This window comes from Barbus barbus, assembly GCF_936440315.1.
Source record: "Barbus barbus genome assembly, chromosome: 17".
In the NCBI taxonomy this organism is placed as follows: domain Eukaryota; kingdom Metazoa; phylum Chordata; class Actinopteri; order Cypriniformes; family Cyprinidae; genus Barbus; species Barbus barbus.
In genome coordinates, this window is record NC_136745.1 from 25,459,100 (window position 1) to 25,483,141 (window position 24,042).

Here is a 24,042-nt window from a genome sequence, read left to right on the forward strand (position 1 = left end):
AAAATCCTGTTTTTTGCCAAACATCGAAACTAATTGGTTACAGAGTCTGTTAAAGAGCAATGATTAATGGAGTTCATAATGTGCAGGCTCATGATGGGGGGGGCGAATGAAAGTTCTACACTTTCCTGGAGACACAATCTGCCACAATGGAGGAAAAGACTGACAACACGGAAACTAGCAAATCAATCAGACCCTGTGAGCAGCACTGATTGCATGGGGTCTCGTCTTCTGTTCTTCTAAGTCCTGATCGACCATCAGGGGCATTACGAGCGGATCTCCAAGTGTGCGTGTGTGGTGTATGTCAATTTCCATCTCTCTTTTTTTTTTTCTTAAGCACCACCAACAGATCGAGAAGAAACACACATTAAAAATAGTAATGTTTGCCACTAATGCGATTTCAAATCCTCTGATTTGCAACTCCACATGGCAGCCAATGAGCTTTGTATTCACAAGGTCACCTCTGAACTGCTCCTTTCCATTTCGGAGGCACAGTGATTGTTTGCGTCTGATGAAATCTCACCTCTTCCTCATCTGAATCTGCACGCTGCTGTCTGATGGCTCTTTTATATTCCTTATCATACAGTGTCTGCATTTTATATTCGTATTCAGATGTCGAGTCCGAGGAAGGGGTTGATCCATTATCCACGGGAGAATGTCAGTTCTGTGAGTTTATTCTGATTATCAGGGAGATGATTAGTCGTGTTAATATATTTAAGCAGTCTGTTCTGGGATCACGGAGACTATCTCGGAGTGAGAGAAAGCCAAATGGAATGCGGTCTGCTGTCACTGCGTAATTGGCTACAAATGAAAACTTTAAAATTCAATAAGATAGCATTACCCATGAATCCATGCTTCAAGACAACGCAAATAAGGCTTGAATCTGAAGGCAAAAAGAGTCTGAGGGGAAATCTTCTTCAAATACAGGAAACCAAATTAACAAACGGCAAAGTTAAGTGGTGAAAGAGTGTCCCGTGATGCAGAGGAATCTACTGCTTTCGAATACTAACAACCACAACAAACGTATCTCACACTAATTTAACAAACAGCTATGGGTTTAATTCAGCATGTACCTTTCTGAAGGCCAGGAAAGAGGGCCCTGATCCCTTTTATGTTGCATCCATGGACAGCAAGTTGAGAAATATTAAATAAAATGGTTAGAAATTCAACACTGCAGGCGGCAAGGCCAATAATGCACAAATAACAGAGGGCTTTGTCTCGTATACTGGCCGGAAGCCTCTGATAGGTGGGCAGTTAACTCGGGCACAATAAGCAGGAGGTGGAGGATCAGGTTAATAGAGGCTACACAGGAAATGACCGTCTATTTACAAGCACACGGCTGGAAACACACAAATACATAAAACATGACAAAATATATTCCTTGAGGATCAGGATATTGTATTCAATTTGGACATATTCACAGGGGTTGAGGTTCAATGGCAACTTACTGAATGGAATATCTCCGAAAGGGTCATCGAAATCATCCACATCATCATCAAGGTATGCTTCAGCGGCATCATGGGAAAAAGGGAAAACAATGAAGACAATAACAAGATGAATGTAAAAGAAAGCAAAAATGATGCACAGAAAAAAGAAAGCACAAACACACAATACATTAAAGCACCGAGACGGAAAGCACTACCCAGGTAAGTGGTTTTCTATAGCTCCGTCTCATGTTTTAAACGGGTTCATTTCTCACGAACGTACTGAATATGACTATACGCCACAGGCCTGCATGTTGTTGAGCTCTCCTGTGGTCTCGTCTCACCTTGGTAAAAAGATTAGAATGATTTCAGCAGCAGTGACTGAGTCTGACAAGTTTCTCTCCCTTTCTAATTTGCATCTGCCACCGAGCCTCTCTCGCTTCCTGCCACATATTGATAATAGGAGCGGCAGGGCCTTGTTGCATCTCACTATTAGTTGTGTTATTTCCAGCAGATGAGAACATTACTCAAGGCACATCTTGTTATGCAGGCGGTGGGGGCCGAGACCCTGCTAAAGCAGTGTTGTAAATGGAGTTGAGAGTCTGAGGTGGCCTGGACTCTGACTGTGGCATTCATGCAAACCCTGGATTGAACAAAGCTAATAATTGAACCAAAAGCATTCTTAGTTCAGCCTCACTATTGCGGTGAAAATCATTACCTGGCTCAAGACTCGATAATACTGAGTGCCGCTATACCACATACCAATATAACACACAGTACAATGGTTCAGCCGACAAATCTGTAAATAAGCAAAAAAAAAACAAAAAAACAAGCAATATCCCAAATACATTTTGTTTGGAACATGTTTTTAAGCCTCTATTACTATTTTGCAAAAGTCATGTTAGCATGCAGACTTGTGTGATATTGCCCATATATAACAGTTAAAAGGCAAGAAGTTAATGAGTAACTTACATTTCAGACGCAATATAATGTATACATATATATACATATGTGTGTGTGTGTGTGTGTGTGTTAACATTAACTTGCCCAGCTCTATATATATATAGGCCTATATATTTATATTAGGGCTGGGCAAGTTAAGGCGTTATGATTGCGTTAACGCATTAATTTATTAATGCAGACAATTATTTTATTGCGTGTTAACAATTTTTTTTTAATTATTATTAAAATCCATTGCTCACTGGCTTTGAATACACATACAGACAAACAATGTCACAGGAGGGGTGGGATGTTGATCAGTACTGGCTTGGGATGGGTGTCAACACGTGTCTCAACGAATGAGAGCATTTGGGGTGGGCCTAAGACTGCAGCAGCTCACGACTTCATAAATGGAAAATAGGAAGTTTCCAATAGCACGTGAAGACAGCAGAGAATTAAGCGCTCTCGCTCAGCATAGTGGAGTGCATCGTTTTGTTAACTTTATGGTTTATTATGTTGAGTCGTTTGGGACGCGGTAACACACGGCCATCTCACAATGTATTGCTTTACATATCTATTACTTTTGCTGCTCAGAAATGTTCACGGAATCATGATGCACGTATCAGAAGTTAGCGCTCACACTACATGCATATCACACTCTGGCCCACCTCTTCCAACCGAGCCAGGGACGGCTAAATGAACCACGGAGCGATCACACTAGTCAAACGAACTGGGCTTTGGGGGTCAAACATGTGCAGGCACGGTTCAAAACGCCTAGTGTGAGTACACCCTAATTCTTCCACATCCCGCACACACGAGTCTCTACCCGCCTGCACCCGCACTCTGTTGCATTGGGTACCGCGATAGTGCAGTTCTCTACTCAGAAAGTGCCTGTTATAATGTTATGATCGAGGCTCTGGACTCTGAGCATAACTTGTTTTTCTATAACAAACTATAAAATATATTCTATAAAAACGTTAATGCACTGGCAGTGGCAAATAGCTTTAGTTTTATATTTAATTTGATTACATTAATGTTATAAGTTGACTGCTATGTAAAAGGAATACTGCTTTAAAAAAAGCACCTTGTTTGTTTAAAGTGTTTGCAAACCAAATGTTATTGCACTTTTGTTCATATAGCAGTACTTTTAAATGAAAAGGTGCACAATATACTACTTTTGAATTCCTTACTAAATTTTGTGCATAACAATGAGATTAAATCACAGAAAATCATGCCATTAATCGCGACTAAAAAATGTAATCTTTGCCCAGCACTAATACATACATACATACATACATACATACATACATACATACATACATACATACATACATACATACATACATACATACATACATACATACATACATACATACATACATACATACATACATACATACATACATACATACATACATACATACATACATACATACATACATACATACATACATACATACATACATACATACATACATACATACATACATACATACATACATACATACATACATACATACATACATACATACATACATACATACATACATACATACATACATACATACATACATACACACACACACAATTTGCCCTCCAGTGAAAATAGTCCCAAACAAAGCTGACACAGAGCATCGCATAGTAGTTATGTATGGTTTCTGAATGACTCAGTGTTTTTGAATGAAATGGTTAAGTGAATGATTTAATGACTCGCTTATAAAGTCAGTTGCTTGCTTCCTTACTGAATTAATCAATGTTTTTGAATAAATCGTTTGAATGAATGATTCACTGACTCACTCATAATATATTTCTTTCTTAAATAAAACAGAGATTTTGAATGAATCTTTTAAATGAATCTTCAATGACAGTTCAAATACAGTCAGTTGTCGCCATCTAATGGCATAAAATTTTTTTTTATGAAATGGCTGAAATTAATTTGGTTTAAAATGATCCAATTAATAATCATGTTAGCATTATTGGTATTAGTAGTATTTTTTATTATTTTTATTGCTTTTTAGTTATGCCCCAATACTGCAACTCAGAATGGTAAAGTGAACCTGCAAATGAAGGTGGTCATTCAAGAAGAAAGAGTGAAGAAATTAGAGTAGAATATGGAAGAGAGGTCTGGACAGGCAGAAAAAAAAGGGAGGATACCCCCTTTAATGCATGAGATGAAAAGGAAAGATGGGTTGGAAGTTTGAGTGAGCAAACATCTCTTGCTTATGGTTAGTTGCACAGAGAAAAGGGAAGTGGAGGTTCCCTCTATAAAAGGGGATTAGACAGCCCAACCAGACAGCCCCCCTCACAAGAAACAATTAGAGCATCCCTACCTCCATTCATCTATGTCATCCCCCAGAACAATAGCTACCATCACTGTACAGTACGCAAAGAATGGGCCGAAAACATACACTGAGCTTCAGTTATCAGGGTGTTTATATCTAGCATATACAGGCCCAATTCAACGCATACATGTATATCAATCTTATCTTCACTATTATCTCATTATTAACAATCATTTCAATTAGTATTGCACTTTTGATTGCATTAGGCAATCTCAAAGAAGAGAAGATAAGAGTACTTAAAAGGCGATACAACATTATGATTATTGGCTGCAAACAGGCTGATTCTAAAAAGGCAATGGGCAAAATCCTACACAAAGAATATTGTGTAGGCTACATAAATATAAAAATGTCATAATGGATAGTCATTGCGTGTATCAGAATTAGCAAACCTATTTGCTCATGCATGAGCAGATCCGTTTGCTCTCTGGAGAGAGTTCGGTTTGTGCGCCTTACAATTCTGCCATTTAAATTGCGAATCCGCCATGGCACGAGCTCTTAAAGGGAATGGGAGATGAGATGAGACTCTGATTGGTTTATTGCACGTTATGCCCAAAAAACACTCATTACTCATTAAGAGAATAGGGACAACCCATTTAGACCATGCACCCGGGCGCACCGACCGTTTTCCCGTCATTAAACTAGCAAAAGTGGATTCGGACACGCCCTAAGTGAACCTGCGCCGTGCGCTTTAGGCCATGCGCTTAAATCGTTAACACAGGGCCCAAAGTGTTTTAGTGCTGTAGAAGCATGGGGGTAATTTTAAAATAGAGCTGTTTATTATCAGCATAGCTGTGAAACATTATGCTTCTTTTGTTTATGATCTCAATTAGTGAGACCATGTAGATGAGGAAAAGAATGAACTGACCAAGGACTGACCCCTGTGGAACACCATAGGTAAAGTTGAAATCTTGGATCTGGTCATCATGTGACAAAGTGTGAACAGCTATATGCAGTGAGAGAGATACATGAAGAATCGATCCAAAATACTACCCAAATACATCAACCTCAGCGCCACCTATTAAAAAACAGACGGTATATATTTTGAGGACAGAAAGACAACAGTCTAGGGAAAAATGAAATTGGCCACAGTCAGGCTGACTGACAGCTTACAGCGGAGGAAGTGGCAAAGCAACAACAGGCCTGCTACTGCTGCTTTAGCAGGAGAACAGCAGGAGAGTGATACATTACATTGCCTCTTTCATCACCAGAGAATAGTTATGATACACATTTAACCTACTGACCTGGCAAAAACATGAATAAAAACAGCACTACTGTATACTTTCACTGTATTGCTCATAAAGCAAATGTGTAAATGAAGGTTGTAACAAAAAAATAAAAAAATAAATAATAAACAGTCAGGGGGGCACAACAGTGAGGGGATTTCAATGGCCGAATCCATATGCAACCCCTTGTCCTTTTTTTTCTGTCCATCTGACATTTTCAGACTTCATTAAGTGGTAAACTCTGGCATGCTAAATGAGCCTGCCTGCATCAGCACTGTGCTGAGGAGAGTATGATAAGTCATTATTGGCGAGTAAGTTCTCAATTAGCTGCGTGTTGTTGTAGTCAGCACGTTTTGAAAAAATGTTGAATAATATTTTACTACTGTTATGGCTCCCATGGAGACACCCATAAGGGGCTGCAGAGCAAATCACAGCACAGGATGCAGAAGCTTTCAGGATCTGTATGGCTTAGAGAGTAATAACTGGAATTTGTAATGGGTGTTGAATATGCTGAGATGAAGAGTGCAGCGGCTACCTGGAGGATAGAGTCCCATTCACCCAGTGTTGTTGTCATCGTGGGCAACATTGTCAGAGAAGAACTAATTTTGTATGGCACTGATCAGCATTTTGAAGTAACTAACAGCAGCGCTAGTAAATTAACTACATTTTTCAGCAGTGAGACAGTAGAGTTTACAGCAACAAGCTACTTTTTGCTTAGGACAGGGGTTCCTAAAGTTTTTGTAAGTCAAACCCACTTAATCTAAAATACTTTAAATGCTCCATGAGATTTTTAGTTAACATTTTGATCATTTAACATATACATGTTTATGGTTCTCTGACTTTTTATTGACAATTATTGGTTGTCCATTAATTCACAAACCCCACTGCAGTTTGTGAACCCCAGTTTAGAAAACTATGGCTTTGGAAATGCAAACAATAATACATTGTTGCATTTTAAGATAATGTACATGCCACTTTGTAAGCAGATGCAATAATTACACACTCTTTCTAAGCTGTGCAGAGTTTGGATTCATTTTAGTAAATCAGTTCTTTCAGTGGAGTGTTTCTCTAGTTTTATTTAGCATAAGTGTATCTGTTTACATTTAGTCAATTTACTATTTAAATAAAGAATAGATAAAGACCAGATTAATCTCATTATTGTTTTTTTTTTCTGATAAATAAAAAAATAAAAAATAATATACTGTACATTTAAACATAGTACTGTACATTAAAACATCATGGTCGAGGTTACTTCCACATAGAAAGTCTGTATTTAAAGCCTTTCCTCAAATGCATTTGCATCCACTTGCCCACAGCAGGGGAAAAGATGCCACACTGCTTTTGTCTCTGAGGAAAAATAGTCTTTTCTATTCTCTTTCTCCACCCCCAAGCTGCTGTCAACATGGCCATGGAGTGACCTTGATGAGCACAAGCACCTGGGTTCACAAACTGACGCGATTTGCACATTTATTAGAATCAGGATGGTGAAAGGATGAAGGTGAGGATGCGGCCCACTGCTTCAGTGGAGGACATGGATGAATGAGAGTCCTGCTCTCACTGAGCACAACACCAAAACTGAGACCAGAAATCATAGCAGAACACTCTTTCCTCTTCTCAGTAATATCCACAGCATAAGGCAATATTGCTCAAGAAATGCAGTGAAATAAATAAATAAATAAATATATATATACACATACACATATATGTGGACCCTGGACCACAAAACCAGTCATAAGGGTCAATTTCTTGAAATTGAAATGTATACACCAATAAATAAGCTTTCCATTGATGTATGGTTTGTTAGGATATGATAATATTTGGCAGAGAGACAACTATTTGAAAATCTGGAATCTGAGGGTGCAAAAAAAATCTAAATATTGAGAAAATCGCCTTTACAATTGTCCAAATTAAGTTCTTAGCAATGCATAGTACTAATCAAAAATTAAGTTTTAATATATTTACGAGTGGAAATTTACATGGAAAATTTTAATTAAATTTACAGGAAATTTAAATTTCCTGCTTAAATACACAAGGCCTTCCCTGAAATAGACGTCGTCTGGAGGGGAGCATATGTTGTTCTAAAACCTTTATATACCTTTCAGAATTCATAGTGCCTTCCAAAACATGCAAGCTGCCCATACCTTATGCACATATGCACCCATCAGAGATGCTGGATTTTGAACTGAACACTGATAACACGCTGGAAGGTCTCCCTTCTCTTTAGCCCGGAGGACACAGCGTCCGTGATTTCCAACAAGAATGTCAAATTTGGATGCATCTGGACCATGTTCACATATGGCTTCCTTATTTGCATGATAGAGCTTTAGTTGGCATGTTCAGATGGCACGGCGAATTGTGTTTACCAACAGTGGTTTCTGGAATTATTCCTGGGCCCATTTAGTAATTGTCAATGACAGAATCATGCCGATGAGTGATAAAGTGTCGTCTGGGGCCCGAAGATCACGGGCATCCAACAAAGGTCTTCGGCCTTTACGCACAGAGATTTCTTATTTGTTCAGCTAACAATCCTTGTGATGTTCAAATAATCAATAATCCCTTTTTTTTGTGTGCCTTTGGTTAGAGTTTGGCGCAAAATGGTCATACGGTCATTCCAGACATAATTTAGAGAAGAACTGCACATTTATAAAGGGCGAGGTTCGTAATAACAGCTAGCCTAGCCCAGAGAGATGCTACGGCGGCTCTCTGGAGAGGAGGCCAGCTTGGAGATCGATGCCATCAGGAGGTAAAGTAATGGAGAAAAGAGAAGGAGGATGCCACACCCAGTGGTCCCTCCCCAGTCATCCGATTCTTTATGAAGTGACTGAGGAAAGAAATGGCAGCCAGGATCAATAATCCCCTTCACTGAATGATGGCAACTCAAGCCAACACATTAAAAAGTGCTCTGTGTGTTTAATATCTTCAGCCCTACAGGCTCAAATCCAGCGTTGTCTCTTCTGTGTCTTTATTGAGTCAGAAACACAGTTGTATTCATTGCTGGATTTGTCCTGTCTGCTGTTATTGCTCTGTTATAGGGAACGCTCAGTGGAGTGCTGCTCGCTGACTCTGACAAGAGGAGAACTTGGCTCTCCTCCAATCCGGCTTCTTCTGCAACCCTGTGGAAATACGGGACCATTCAATATCCCAGAAATGCAATGCTAAGAAACCCTGGAAACTGATTAGCTCGAGCAACGCTGAAGTTTCATCCAAACATACGGGCTTTTTCCCATTCAACAGTGAGCTGGGCTGTCATGGGGGGGGGGGGGGGGGTGCAGGAATAAATGCCTTAAACAAAAGTGAAAAGTCCTTGGCGTTTAAATGAGTATAAAGTGCACAGCTAAGAGTAAACCACCATGGGGCTGTCAGAGCCGCTCTGTCACACAATTCATCATGGGGCACTAATTTTCTAACAACATTACCAAGTCCTTCGCACTATACATTGTCACCAGCAAACTCAATCAACTTATTTAGACCCAAACACGAATCACATTGGCTCCGGCCCCTGGAGGCCTGCCTTCGCTTCTGTATGCAGCTCTGTTACACTCACTGACTCTGGATTGACAACATTGGCTGAAATTGTGGGAAGAAAGGGAAATACAGTGAATATTATGTTGGTGTTCCAAATTAAACATGAAAAGAGTAAGGGGGGGACACTCTACGTGACGACTGTGACTTTGTGCTCAGGAAAAATGCAACCAGAAATCAACATCAATCCTGCACGTATTGTGCTTCATTATTCATTAGTTCATGCTATTCTGAAAAATAAATAAATATTAACCAGTGATATCAAAATATCTCTTCCAAAATATGGTGTTCTACGTGCTGCATACTCAACAATGACTGTTCAAAATCATAGGAAAATTAACAAAATTATGGTTCCTTTTAACATATCTTGAATTAGCCTAAATCTAAGGTAGCGAATGCATCCTTCAAAGATAAAACGTCAATTGCAGAATGCATTGAGCCAAGTAAAATGCCTTACATGCATACATACTCTATAGGCTATACACTTTTCACAATGCTATAAGATTAATGGGTTTAAAATGGCCATTAGTGGGTTTTAATTAAATACTGAAAAAAAAAAAAAAAAAAAAAAAAAAGATGATTTGTTCAAATATATGGATTCTTTCAGTAACACATCATCAAAAATTTAACTGAACTGATATTTTGGAGAAAAACTGCACTCTTGCTAGTAGGCTATTGCTAAACTATATCATATGATGTAAATTTAAGGCAAAAACACATATGGGGCATTTTTTGGCATCAACCATTTTTAATTTAAAGGCTATTTAACTTAATTCACACACACACACACACATGTTGGTTTTTGTGGTTTATGGGGACTCTCCATAGGCGTAATGGTTTTTATACTGAACAAACTGTTTGTGCTATTGCCCTACACCTAAACTTAGCCCTCACAGGAGACTTTGTGCATTTTTAGATTTTCAAAAAAATACCATTTAGTATGTTTTTTAAGTCTTTTGAATTACGGGGACATAGGCAATGTCCTCATAAACCACCTTCATATTGTAATACCTCTGTCATACCCATGTCATTATGCAAATTTGTGTCCTCATAAACCACATAAACATGCACACACACACACACACACGTATAGATATGGACAGACAAACAATCAATGCATCAATACAAATGTAATTATAACAGTAATAGTAAATGTTTCATCTAGTCTTTTACTAATACAATTAATTGGTTTTGAGGGCAGTTATCTGGCATTATGGTGCTCAAAGAAAAAGAATGGACTGGGGGGAGAGCTATAAATAAATGTGTTCTCAAAAATAATAATAATAAAATTGCTTTCAAGTCTGAGAAGAGAACATCAGGTGTCTGAGAAACCCTGGGAAATGCTAAATCACTATCTTTTGTCGAAAATCAAAGCTGAGAATTAGGACTGATGACTTCCATTACAACAGTGAATTAGAGCACATTGTAGACATCAAATGTTCCACAAAGTAATCAGCCCAGCAGCTGAACACTGCACTCCCACAATCAAACTTCTGTTTCTACAGTGCGTGATCATGTCTGACAAATTAACACAGACTTTGTGTATTTCTAAAAAATAGAAAAAGGGAAAGAAAAAGTGTTAGAAGAAAATGCACGCACAGCTGTGTTTTTCTTAAATCACAGCATTATTTGTAACAATAAAAGTCTTTATACAATGTGGCATTCACAATCATTCCTGGCTGCATTGATGTAGGTGCGGCAGAGGCCACATACTGTTCAGTTAGTGATGGAAATTGTCAGTTTTTGGGACGGCAAGAGTAAATTGGTCCTGATGCAGATAAAAAGTGCCTTAAAATCACTATTGTTTTGCTCCCTTCAACACAATAACTCAGCAGGAGCGGTGAAAGCGTATGTGTGTGTATGTTTGCATTATCTATTTTTAAGATAAATAGAGAGAGACATAAAAATGAGAACCAGGTTTAAAGTCTATAAAGAAGAGACATGTTGATTGGGCATGTTTAAATGTTCATATAAAGCACAGGGAGGTGGGAAGGTCTTTTCAAATTGGAAGATCGATAAATATGTATTAGCCATCTATTAGCCAGAGTGTGTGTGCGTGTCACAGGCTCTACTAACAGAGCACCCAAGTTGACATTAGAACCAGCTTTGTTGACAGTAAATAACAATCAGTACAGCACACAAACAAAGACTGTAGGGTGACAGACAGATGTTCGTCTCAGAAAGGTCAGGCAGCTAAATATAACTTCCATCTTCATTCCCCTTTATGATATGTTGTGGTGTCTGATGGTTGGCCAGTGGGCAGCAGAAAAATCTACACAGCATTGAGATGAGAGAGGATGGTTAATCTTAGATTTACTGGGGCCCAATTGATCGGCACACATAAAGGGTCCCTGCGTCGGCCTGGGTCCGTTTCATTAACTAAAGTTGCAATGTAATGAACCCAGCAATGGTAATCTTGACTCCAATATTCTACGGGAAGCAGGAAAAGGACTGAAGGAGACCTCTCAAGGGAGAGTTGTAAAAGGCAGGAATATTTAATGCTTGAATCAGTGTCCACACCGACTCTTATATCATCTAATGCATGTTTTAATCATTCTTCGTTGAGATCAGTGTAATTCGGATGTGAGACGTGGACACTGCCGCAAAAATTTACAAATCTGCTCCTTTCACCTACGAATGTACAGATTTTTATGGAGCACGTCTGGTGGCCGACCGTAAATTTTCTTAAATGTTTGGTAAAATGAAAAGCACCGCAGCTTGTAACTTTATTTGTTTGTTTGTTCAGCAGTTGTCGATGAGGTTGGCAAAAAAAAAGTTGCACACTCAAACTACATATTTTATCCCTTGATAAAAATAAATAAATGAATAAAATTTAAATTTTTAAATTTAAAAAATCTAATTAATAGTATTAATATTAATTTTACAGTAGTTATATTATATTATATTATATAGTGGTAATTTAAAAAAATTCCAAACTAATACTATTGTGGTAACACGCCATCTGCATCATACCTTTTTGTCTGGCACGGTCACGAATCCCGGCCATGAACCTCCATTTGTTCACCACCAGAGGTCACCCGCTCACTACATGGACTTTCACACTACACAGCACATTGGACTCCATTTCCCATCATCCATTGCACTGACGACACACACAGCTGATTACACTAATCACACTCACAGCTGAGAACTATCTCCCAATCACACACGCTTTATAAGCGTTGGACTTCCTCTCTGTCACTGCCGAGTATTGTTTAGCATTTGTCACAGTCTCTGTCGATAGCTACTCTACCAAGCCATTCCAAGTCTTGCCTAGCCTGTTTCCCTGTGTTTTGATTCCTGCCCACGTCTCCTGGATTAACCCCTTTGCCTTGCCGTTTGGACTCTGTTTGCCCCTCGTTTGGATCTTTGCTGGTGTACCTGGATTATCTCTCTGCCTCGCCCTATTGGATATTGATCGTCGACCCACACTTGCCCTAGGATTACTCTGTGTCTTGCCCATGCCATACCTGTCTGCTGTCGTTTGACCCTGCCTGTGAATTGACCATGTTTATAAATAAAAATTTGCATATGGATCTGCACGTCTCACGTCTTGTTCGCCCCGTAACAGGCACAAATGTGTGAGTTTGTTTACCTTCCATCAAATTACTCTATGACATTTCCCTTCTTTACAACTTTAGTGGAGGAGGTCAATATGACCTTTGTGGAGATTCACAAAAAGCTTTTACTCAACCTCAGTTCTCAACAGCTCTGACAGAAAAGAGAGTGGTTTCTTCACAAATTATTTTATCCACGTCACTGTCAACCACCGGCCATATGAAAATCTGAATGTTGTTTATTGACTTCTTGTTTCTATTCAGTGTTAGATAAGAGGTTAAACATTTGTAAATGGCAAATGACAATCTGGCGAGGAAAAAGCAGAAGTGAATTGAAGTTCATAAGTAGTAGGTACTCCATTAGTCAACGTGTGTAAGAAATAATTGTGAAAGCTGATACATTTCATTGAGGGTCATTAGTTATGCAATAAAACTCTCAATTTGAGTTGACCTCAAAGAAAGTTAAAACATTATTTAAAGAAATATATTCCGGCACAATCCCACAGCTCTCCTACCAATCAGCATCCTTTTTTCAGCAGCGCATGCAAAATAGTGAAATATTCATTAAACATCCTGCAAACACACAAACCCCTTCATGCATCTGTACGGTGTTCCTTTAGCCCACATGCAGTCAACTCATTTCAGCAAGTATCAAATAATTCCAGTTTCCTCTCTAAGATATGAATATCCCAGCATGCAACTTTGATTTCTCTCTTCTTCTACTGATACTCTTTTCTTCCTTATTAACGAGACCTCTCCTGATGCTCCCATTACAGGATTGATTGCAGTTATTTGCAGAGAGCCTCATTCATACCATAATCTTCGGCACAAATCTCACTCGCGCTACACATCTGCAAAAAAGGCCACGATCGGTTCGGTTCAATCTTGTTGGTTTAATGCGAGTCCGCCCCCACGTCGTTGCAAAATTCGCATTAACCAAAGAATGATTCATGGTTATTCATTCAGAGTAAGTGGAGCTGATAAAAAAGGAAAACAATTGCAGTTATTGTAATAATGAAACGTAATGGTCAGTCCCACAATCCTCTCGGTTATGTGCTGCATGTCTATGGTCATGGGCCTCCTACACAGGCAGACACACACAGCAGGGAAACATTTAAGCTTCAAACTTAATTATCTTGAATGTCTTGTAACAGAAAACGGAGAAATCATCAAGAAGAAAACACAATTTTTCCAAGTCCCCAACAAAGCTTCTTAAACGCTTAGTGGCGCAGATCAGTGAGCAAGAATACAAATAATCCAGCAAACAAAAGCCGCCCGTTCTTCTCGCAGCATGGGGCGCCAAGGTGGCTTTGTTTACCAAACGTGATGCGAAACGCTGATCGCCGAACTGCTGCCAAAGCAACTCGCATGGGACTGCAACGGAATGATGGGATAATTTCTTATCTGGCTGGAGTACAAATACTTATGCAAACAAACATGCTGCAGAGTGCAGCAATGACAGACAACCTTGTCTGGACAGCCACCCCTTCGCACCTCCATGAACGGCTAGATTCACTTGAAATACTAGAGTTAAATACTACAGAGATAGTAGCAGGAAATGACGGCACCCATGCAGCGTAATGGAGCCCCATACACGTAAAGATCACGGACTCTTTGCTCTGGGAGCCGTAGCATGTGGGCATTAATCAGTCACTCAAATTGAAGAGGCTTCCAGTCATCCAGCCTGCTTAAGACAATCACCTGGCCTCATTATCAAGCTCCCTGTGCACCTCACCCGGCATCAAAAAGTAGTGAGGAGAATATTCTAGGAGGATCACATGGAAGAGACGACATCGATAAGCAACAAGAGTCGAATAAGGATTTGTTTTATCCGTCCCAGAGGGAATAGAACTCTTTAATTTACTATTGACTCTTTTAAAGTGAGATGAGTCGAAACTATCTGATAGTGTGCGCAGTATGAATGAAGTTACAGTATAAGGAAGCTTTTGTTATGATGGTGAACAATGTGCTATACTAAATTACTGTTTACAAACAAATGCTAGCCCAAGACAATTCCAGGTTCTTCTAGCACCCTAGAAAATGGTTCACCCAAAAATGTAAATTCTGTCATTAATTACTCACCCTCATGTCGGTCCAAACCCGTAAGACAGCAACGGAACTACCATGTTCAAGGCCCAGGAAGGTACTAAGGACATCATTAAATAGTCCATGTGACATCAGTGGTTCAACCTTAGTTTGATTAAATTATAAGAATACGTTTTGTGCACAAAGAAAACAAAAATAACAACTTCATTCAACAATTTCTTCTCTTTTGTGGTGCATGTGTGTGCAAATTAAGGTTGAACCACTGATGTCAGATGGACTATTTTAACAATGTCCTTAACTACCTTTCTGGGCCTTGAAAGTGTTGCGTTGCTGTCTATGCAGGGTCAGAAAGCTCTTAGATTTCATCAAAAATATCTGTGTTCTGAAAATGAACTAAGGTCTTATGGATTTACATGGTCTTACATGAGGGTGAGTAAATAATGACAGAATTTTTATTTTTGGGTGAACTATTCCTTATTTAAATTGACCTAAAATGACCAAAAAGTGCTTTGTGTTTTTTGAAACATCTCATTTCTAGAAGGATAGTGGAGATTTGGGAATCCTTAGACTTTCATTGATCTGGAGACACTCAGAATTTGACATTAATTATGATACTTCACAAATCACGGTCATTATGATAAGACTTGGGCTGGCTGCATTAGCCATGCTATGTTAAGACTGTGTATTCAGAACTAGTCTGATCAACTAGCAGTCTAGCAGTCAACTAATCAGTCTAACTTCTCATTCTCAAATTAGAGCAATCAAAGGATTTAAATAACTGACTGACTTTCAGCATGTTTCCTACAGCAATGTCTGACGTTTAGGTTTTTTGTGGCTCAGATGAATGTAGCTTAAAATGGATTTTTAAAAATCGTATTTCATGTGATAATTTGCCGTTCCAAACAGATATGCACAAAAATCGGATGTGGGTCTGAACAAGGCTATAGTGATCTGTATCACACTGTCTCAAATGGCAACTTTTAATTTCCCCATTGATATGTGATATCTAATAAAATATGGCTGTTAATAAATTTGATTCAATATCGAATACTGTCAATTATATGCACCAATGCATATTTATTTTTAAAGAAATTAATAATTTTATTCAGCAAGGATGATCATTTATACAATTACAATTATAATACAATTATACAGCATTACTGATTTGTAGTTTTGGTGAGCATAAGATACATTCAAAAGCACAGTAATGTATATTTCACATCCAGTGGCATTTATTTTTGTATTCATTTTACTTCTATATGGCACAATTATCAGACTTGCACTATTTACTTGACGGTGTGTATTTTACAACCTCCTACATGTCTTGCAACATCATATACTGATTAGGTTAGAACTGCTTTTAATTTAAATGCACAAAGAAAAGGCTCTGTATATTTCTTATATGTATCACATTGGAATAATTTGTATTAATTTTAACGGACACTAAATAACACTAAACAAATAATTAAAGCTCAGTACTGCTCAGTCTTAACTAAAAGCTGCTTGTCTGAAGAACCTTGAAGAGCGACTGCTATTTTTATCTCAACAAATTCTGACTCTGTGCCCAATCAGATATTGACTAGTATGCCCATGTCTAGACCTAACATCTCAAAAGCACAAATGGGTGTTTTTAGTCAAAGCGGATGGTAGACGTTTGAAAGATGTCTTTACGTCTGGGAGAGTATTTGGAAAGAGGCAGACGGAGGGTGATAATGGATGAAAATGTTCTTCTAACCCCATTCACTCTCACTTTGTGAGTGACACCTGTCTTTCAAAGAGATTGGTGCTGCTGACACATCCTTATAACAAGGCAAAAGAGGAAGATGAGAGAGAGAAGTATATTGAAGTGCATCAGCATGCACAAAAAATGTGAAAGAAAAGAGATAAGGGGCAAAGATAGGGGTGAGGCTTCAAAGCGTGTTAGAAGTGGAAAGACAGAAATGACAGATTTACTTGCTTCTATTTTGAAGATACCCTTTCCTCCTCGTGAGAACACATCCACTGAAAGCAATATCCCGCTTCAGTTCAGCTGCAAGAAAGCTTTATTTTCTCAAGCACAGACTCACAGAAGTATCAATCACACCCTATCTAGTTTATCATGTAAGTTGTTCATATGTATATGCATATATATATCACCACAAGCAACAATCCACAAACATGTGTGGAGAACATAATAGGTCTAAGGAAGCATAAGGCCAATTGTGAGTAAAATAATCCTTATAGAATAACTGCACTTATATGTAGACGTTCACAATGATTGCCCAATTACAATTTAAAATAGCACCATCTGAACTTTGATCAGCTCTTAGCAGCCGGATTTTAGGCATATGTTAGCCCCTAACATGATGATAGAAGATGCATGAAACATTCGCTCAATGAAACAGTCAAGATGAGCTGAATTCATAATAGCATAATACTGTTACTATGTATTTACAATATATGGCAGAAATAGTAAGAGTGGTATGCTAGCATGCCAAATGCATACCATATTACAAGAATAGCATGCCGAATTTATATTTTCTACCTTTTATATGACAGAAATAATAAGAAAAGTATGCTAGTATGCCAGTCACATACCGAAGAACAGCATGCCGAACTCATATTTTATACATTTCATATGGAAGAAACAGTAAGAGTAGTTTGCTAATCGCCTACTGAATAATTTTTGTCTAATATTTTTATTATAGAATTCTATTCTATTCAGAATTCATATTTTCTAACTTTAATATAGCAGAAACTGTAAGAGCAGTATGCTAGCATGCTATTAAGAATATCCTAATCAATTCATATAAACATATGGAAATATGGCAGAAGCTGCAGTAGTATGCTTGTATACCAATCTCATATTGTATTAATTTCATTAAGTATGCTAGTATTTCTAGTAATTAGTAATTTCTTTATTTATAGTGTAGTGTCTCTGATAGTAGTATTAGAAATGTCATACTGAATTATTTTCTTTATGCGACAGAAATAGTGTTGTATGTTAGTGTATTATTTGGAATAGTATACTGATTTAGTGTGAAATAGTATGCTAGTATGCCAATCGCGTTTTGAGTATGCTATTCAGAACAGCATAGTGAAATCTTATCTTTTTAAGGCTAAAACAAGTAGCATGGTATGTGAAATAGCATACTTAATAAATATTTTTTATATGGCAAAATATAGCAAAAAATATTTTAAGTATGCTATTCCCAAATCAGCATTTTTTTTTTTGTTTTTCATTTTTCTCTTTAAGCAGAAAATGGGTGCTTAGTCCCCTAAAAAAGCATCATAAGTCTCATGTATCAATTGACTATATGTTTTAAATCTCAGTATAATTGTTGTTGGTACAAGGCAACACATTATTAAGCTTTATACAAGTCTTAAATTTACCATAGACGGTTCCTCTGTGACTCACTCATCCCGCACAGATTATCAGGCACAGCCTGGGCAACATTTAATTGGGATTTCAATGGGAATGAGCCACGGCGCCGCACTGAGAGACGTGTCCAGCTCGTGTCCACTGCTGTCGGAGCAGACAGGCATGCGATCTGGTGACTGGCACATGCTGTGCCCACTCGCTTCCCGTGCCGTAAAAACCGAAGACGGCACTAGGAAACAGCGGCCGGGAGATTAGCGTGGCAATTATCTGTGAAGCAATTATCAGCCGGCGAGATGACGACGACTGCTTTCCAAGGTGTTTCTTTATGTGTTTAATAGCTGTAGAGTAGTTTGATATATTGTCAGAGCGAGTTTGTGCGATGCTAGAATTCACGGATGACAGATCTGTTTGAGGTCTGATATGGTGAGGACTAGGAACTACTCTGACACTTTCTACAAACTATGATAAGATTTAAGATGCCACCAAATAGGCGAGGAGTGTGGAATGGAGGAACATGTTGCCGAGGCATTCAGTCATCAACAATAACATCCATGCAGGCAGATGTGTGGAGAAATGCGTGGGGGGACAAAAGCCACAATGTTTTTGCTTGATGAACACGTGTCCTTTGACATTTTTAAAACTTCTTTCGGTGTATGATCTTTTTATATTAACTGAGTGTGACATGTCATGCTGTATCCAATCTATTTATACACGTCTTCAGTGGCAGATTAGCTTTAAAGCACTTCAGTTTGACTAACAAAAGCAGATGAGGTTTGGGAAATGATTACCAATGCACAGTGACACCTAGGTAAGAGCAACACAAAATGAAATTAATTCAGCTCTAAACGAGTCGAACAAGTAAAAGTGAATGTTTTATCACGGTACACATTTTTGGCATCTGTTCTCACACACCTTACACTCTAAACTCCTTAAAGATTTCTCTTGCACCCTCGGTTTCTCGTAAACACGACACTCGCTCTTTGCTCTGCTAATTCTCGCATGCTATCTCTCACCTGATTCGTCGTCAGATTTGTTCTCATTCTCGGAGTCGGTGAGGGTGAGAGCTGAGTTCTCCCGGCTGGAGAGGCCAGAGCTGCGGCGGGACTTGATGTCGTGGCCGGCCCACAGCTGGATGACTTGCTCCGGTGAGATCGGGCCCTCTGGGTCGGAGTCCGCGTCGGAGCCGGCGCTCAGAGAGTAGCCGTGCTGCAAGAGGCCGATGTCTGGGCAGTACGCGTTCTGATGCGTGGTCGGTTCACAAATGCCTAGCTCAGCTAGAGTAAAGTTACCTAAAGTGGTAAAAACAAAGCATGATCAGTCAGTCATTAATGCGTATGGAATGATTGGCCTGAGACAGCTGTGATTCATCCTGTGAAGAAATCAAGGCCCAATCCCATTTCTACTCCTTAGCCCTTCCCCTCCACTTTGCGTGTTCACATGAAGAAAGGAAAGGACATGACGTGTGGCCAAGTAATAATTTGTTTTATGTTAAATTCAATCATGAGTTCATATTTACGGTCATATTATTCAAAGAAATGTTTGCAAAAAAAAAAAAATTGCTAAAGTTGCTAACATCATATCATTACAGACTGCACGATAGTGCCACAATATATTTTCATGTCTGATCAGGGTGATAACCACCATAGACATTGAGGGGGACTAGTCCCCCAAATAATTAGAAATCGCTAAACCCTTTTTCTCAAATATTGCCAAACAGAGAGAGAGAGAGAGAGATACTAGAGTTGCATGTATGCGTGTCTGTGCGTCTCTTTACAATGAGTGCGTTTACTGCAAAAAAAACGATTTCATCGCTGCAAAATATAATGTAGAGATTTAGTATTTAAACTGTTATTAATAAAAGTTTCTTTGCTCCTGGATGTGTGAGCTGCGTGATCTCCGATGTGTGTGTGTGTGTCAGCAGCGCATTAATATAGAACGCTAAGGCTCTAATGCACACCAGCACACCAGTAGGTGTGTGTATTTTAGGAGCTAGATGACATATGATGACGTGTGACAGTATAGTAGTGGTGTCCCAATTCTTAGGGAATTATTTTCACCCCTACCCCTTGACACTCTGGAAGGGGAAGTGGAAGGGGAAGGGCTGTAAAATAGAATTGGGATTGGGCCCAAGTCATTTACACACACTGCAGCTACGCTAATCAAGGACGTTAACCAACTAAACTAATGAACTAGCTTTAGACCGTGCATACATCCTTTCTAATAACATCCAAAACTAAAAACCATCTCTAGGCAGGACATAAAACACAGGATATCATGACTGTACAATGCTTTGGTAACGATTAGCGACTCGATACTATGATAACAGACCAGAATTACAGCATTAATTCTAATCAAACAACAACACTGACAAGAAAAAGAGAAAACAACATTGCTTTTAAATTATTTCTGATTGTTTACTTGATTGCATGAGTAATGCTTACTTAACTGAGAAATACTTGAAGGCCTCATACTTTGTTTTTGGTTATTGTGCTCAATTTTATAATAATATTTAACAGTTATAAAAAAGGAGTGTTATTTAGCATATTAGTTTTTCTGTGTTACCACAAATCATAAAACGGTGGTATTTGTATCAATGTTCGTCAATGATTGGCTGCTTTGCAGTGATAGACCAAAATACTAGTTATTACTCTTAACAATTTTATTTGTACTTTCAAAAGTATATATTTCACATCAAAACATTATGATTATTATGAAAGTCAAAAAGCCATTTTTAATGTGCATAAATGTATTATGCTCATACTAATGTATTCAACCTTGTGAAGAAACTTTTCATCAGTATAAAGAAGTCAGTTTTGATTATAAAATTATCATTATTGAAAATAAATTTGTCTTGAACTTGGTCACTGATCCTGTCCACATCCCGTTAACATGCCAATCCTTTACCTAAATAAATAAATAAATTGAAAGTCTGAAATGCATGCATGTGTTCAAAAGTCTACACGCACAGTATTACAAAACAAAATAAAATAAGTTTAACTATAATGCTATAACAATAAACATTATATAACAATATAGCAATCACTGATTAATTTACAGATTAATCAAAACCTTCATATGTAATAAATTTCTCCCCATTATACATTTTACAGCCTCAGAGTCTTCTACACAAAGTCCAAAGATAAAATGAATGTTAACAATACAACCTTTTTTGCATTAAAAATGATATCAAACAAACAGATAAAAAAAGATTAAATAAAAAAAAGATTAAATAAAAAATACTGTCTCTCGAGGGGTTTTAAGGCACTACTGTGTAAAGCTGCTTTGGAACAATACAGTATATGTACTGTGAAAACTGCAGTACAAATAAATTGCACATTCAAACTATATTAAGGCAGAGACTCACAAAGCAAAGGGGGGCAGCAGGAGCCTGAGGTTTAACAGCTCAAATCAGTGGACGTCAGCTCAGACGTCAGGTTATGTGTGGTGCAGGGCTAAGGGGCCTATTTTATCCTCCAGCTCTTTACCCGCTGCGACGTTTCCCTCACAGCATCACACCTCCTACTTTGATGAGTGTGACCGCGCTCATGCACACATAAAACCTCAACTCATCACATTCACAGAGAGCTGGACACAAGCCCTCTGCTAACTAATATATATGAACATAGTGCACGTCATCCAAATTAAAGCACATCAAACTGAATCGATAAACACAACTGAGTCCCAATTAAGGACAGGCTGTGGGAAAACAATTAAAGGATAAGGCATGCACAACCAATTTCTTCTCTCCAGTAATTAAAAGAGTCAATGCATGCCCTCCAATCAGCTGTAAATGAAGAAGAAATTTAATTCATTAACACTCTTTAAGACAGCGGCTGAGATCGATATTGTAAAAATCAAGCAACCTTCATAGTTGCTTTATTCCTGACTATGTGGTGGGTGGACATAAAACACAAGACACTTCTGACTGTAATAGATTGAAGATAATTATTCTTTTCAAAATTACTAGTTTTTTAAGTAGTATGCTGTGAGAACTGGACACATTTATAACAAGTAATATAACTACACAGCTACAAAATAAATTGATTTTCTATGCAACTAGTAATGCTACAAACACAACTAGTACTGCTATCAGTCTAGTCAGACCGTACTGTACCTGACATGAAGTAGCTCAGGAATGGGGAGAGATCCATGTACTCTGCGAGGGCAACAACAACATAAAACACCATCTTTAATGCCCAACAAACTCGCATTTTACTTCATACATTTATCACATCTAAATGACATACTGCACTGCTAATATTTCTTCCAACACCTCACAAATAGGTTTTCCCACTGTAGACCGTTTATTATTGCTTTTCATAAAAGCACACAAAAGAATAAAACACGTTTGTATAAAACCACAAAAATGTTATTCCTTGGTTTGTATGTGTATATGTAGCATTTGTGAGTATGCAGCCTGCATTTGTTGATGACAAATGTTTTTTATCACATTTTCATAAATGTACAGAGGCTCAAAAAGTATTTACACATTTAAAATCTATGAATGCCATTCAATTCAATGCCAAATAATAGATTAGACCGACCGACCGACAGACAGACAGACAGACAGACAGACAGACACCGTATGCATGAAGACGCACATTAACATTTGATGGAGATCTGCAGACTGTGAAAACACAGACCATCTTGTTCCCTTCTTATGTTTACAAATTTTTAGTACAGCCAGATGGAAAAATACCATAGTAAACGAAAAGAATGGGCATCTTTTTCTCAAACTGGGAATCATTCCCGGAGTGAGGACTGATCCCAAAAACACACTCAAAGCCTGTCGAAATCACAAATCCCAAAGGAGGTGGTCTTTCACAGAGAGAGGCCCACCATCTTCAAGACCTTGTAATGTCATCAAAATGTCTCATAACTTCAATATGTTCTTTTAAAGTTCTCCAAAATACAACATACTTGCATGTGTGTGTGTGTGTGTTTCATTCTCGGTTTTTGAACACTTCAGATGTTCAGATTTTCACATTGGCTAGTCTGGATGCAGTGCTTTTTACAACATGGCAACTCATATTCTCCTGTGGGTTATTTACTCAATTACATACTTTTCATTACCTCTGATATTGTGGACTTTATGTCTCTCATAAGCTCCTCTGACCAGGGATCATGCCTGTTTCTTCCTTGCACACACTTCACTTCACCTGTTCTGTCAGTGATTGCAGTAAGCGCCACCGCGATCCATATATTCTTGACCTCTGGCTTTCTATTTCTATTTCCTGTGCTCACTCTTCTCCTGACAGTGGTCTTCAAATAGTAGAACTCAATTATTACATGTCATGCATTTGCTGAGGTTACTAAACTGCGTCCTGCAGCTAGCAAAGTCAATGGTCTCTGAGGCAGTAACACAATTTGTCCTTGTTCTGTAGTTGTCTAAAACGTCGCAGTTTTTAGAATGAACTAATGTTTACCAGCAACACCATCTGAAGATATACTGTTTATAGGTCATTTGTCATATTTCACAAATAATTTGCCAAAATAAAACTGCAACTTGTGCACAAACCCATGATGTAGTTTGATCTACATTTTTAATTGTTTTAATTGTATTTTACAGAATGGTATTATTTTGTAAAATCAACCAAAAATCATTACAATGGTTTGGTAAGATTTTTTCAT

General features: G+C 38.3%; 1 protein-coding gene across 4 annotated transcripts in view; it reads right to left on the bottom strand.

Moving 5' to 3' along the window:
• The window catches only part of LOC306883136 (teneurin-2-like), a gene marked incomplete at its 5' end in the record, with an annotated part of 248,305 nt that overhangs the window by 210,866 nt on the left and 13,397 nt on the right, over positions 1-24,042 (bottom strand). For 2 of the 4 annotated variants that reach the window (XM_079438244.1, XM_079438242.1), the window contains one exon: positions 19,425-19,700. In XM_079438244.1, the coding sequence (XP_079294370.1) occupies positions 19,425-19,700 (276 nt within the window). Of the gene's footprint in view, positions 1-1,070; positions 1,104-1,445; positions 1,503-19,424; positions 19,701-22,525; positions 22,568-24,042 lie in introns of all 4 variants that reach the window. The other 2 variants (XM_079438241.1, XM_079438243.1) reach the window with 2 other exon arrangements.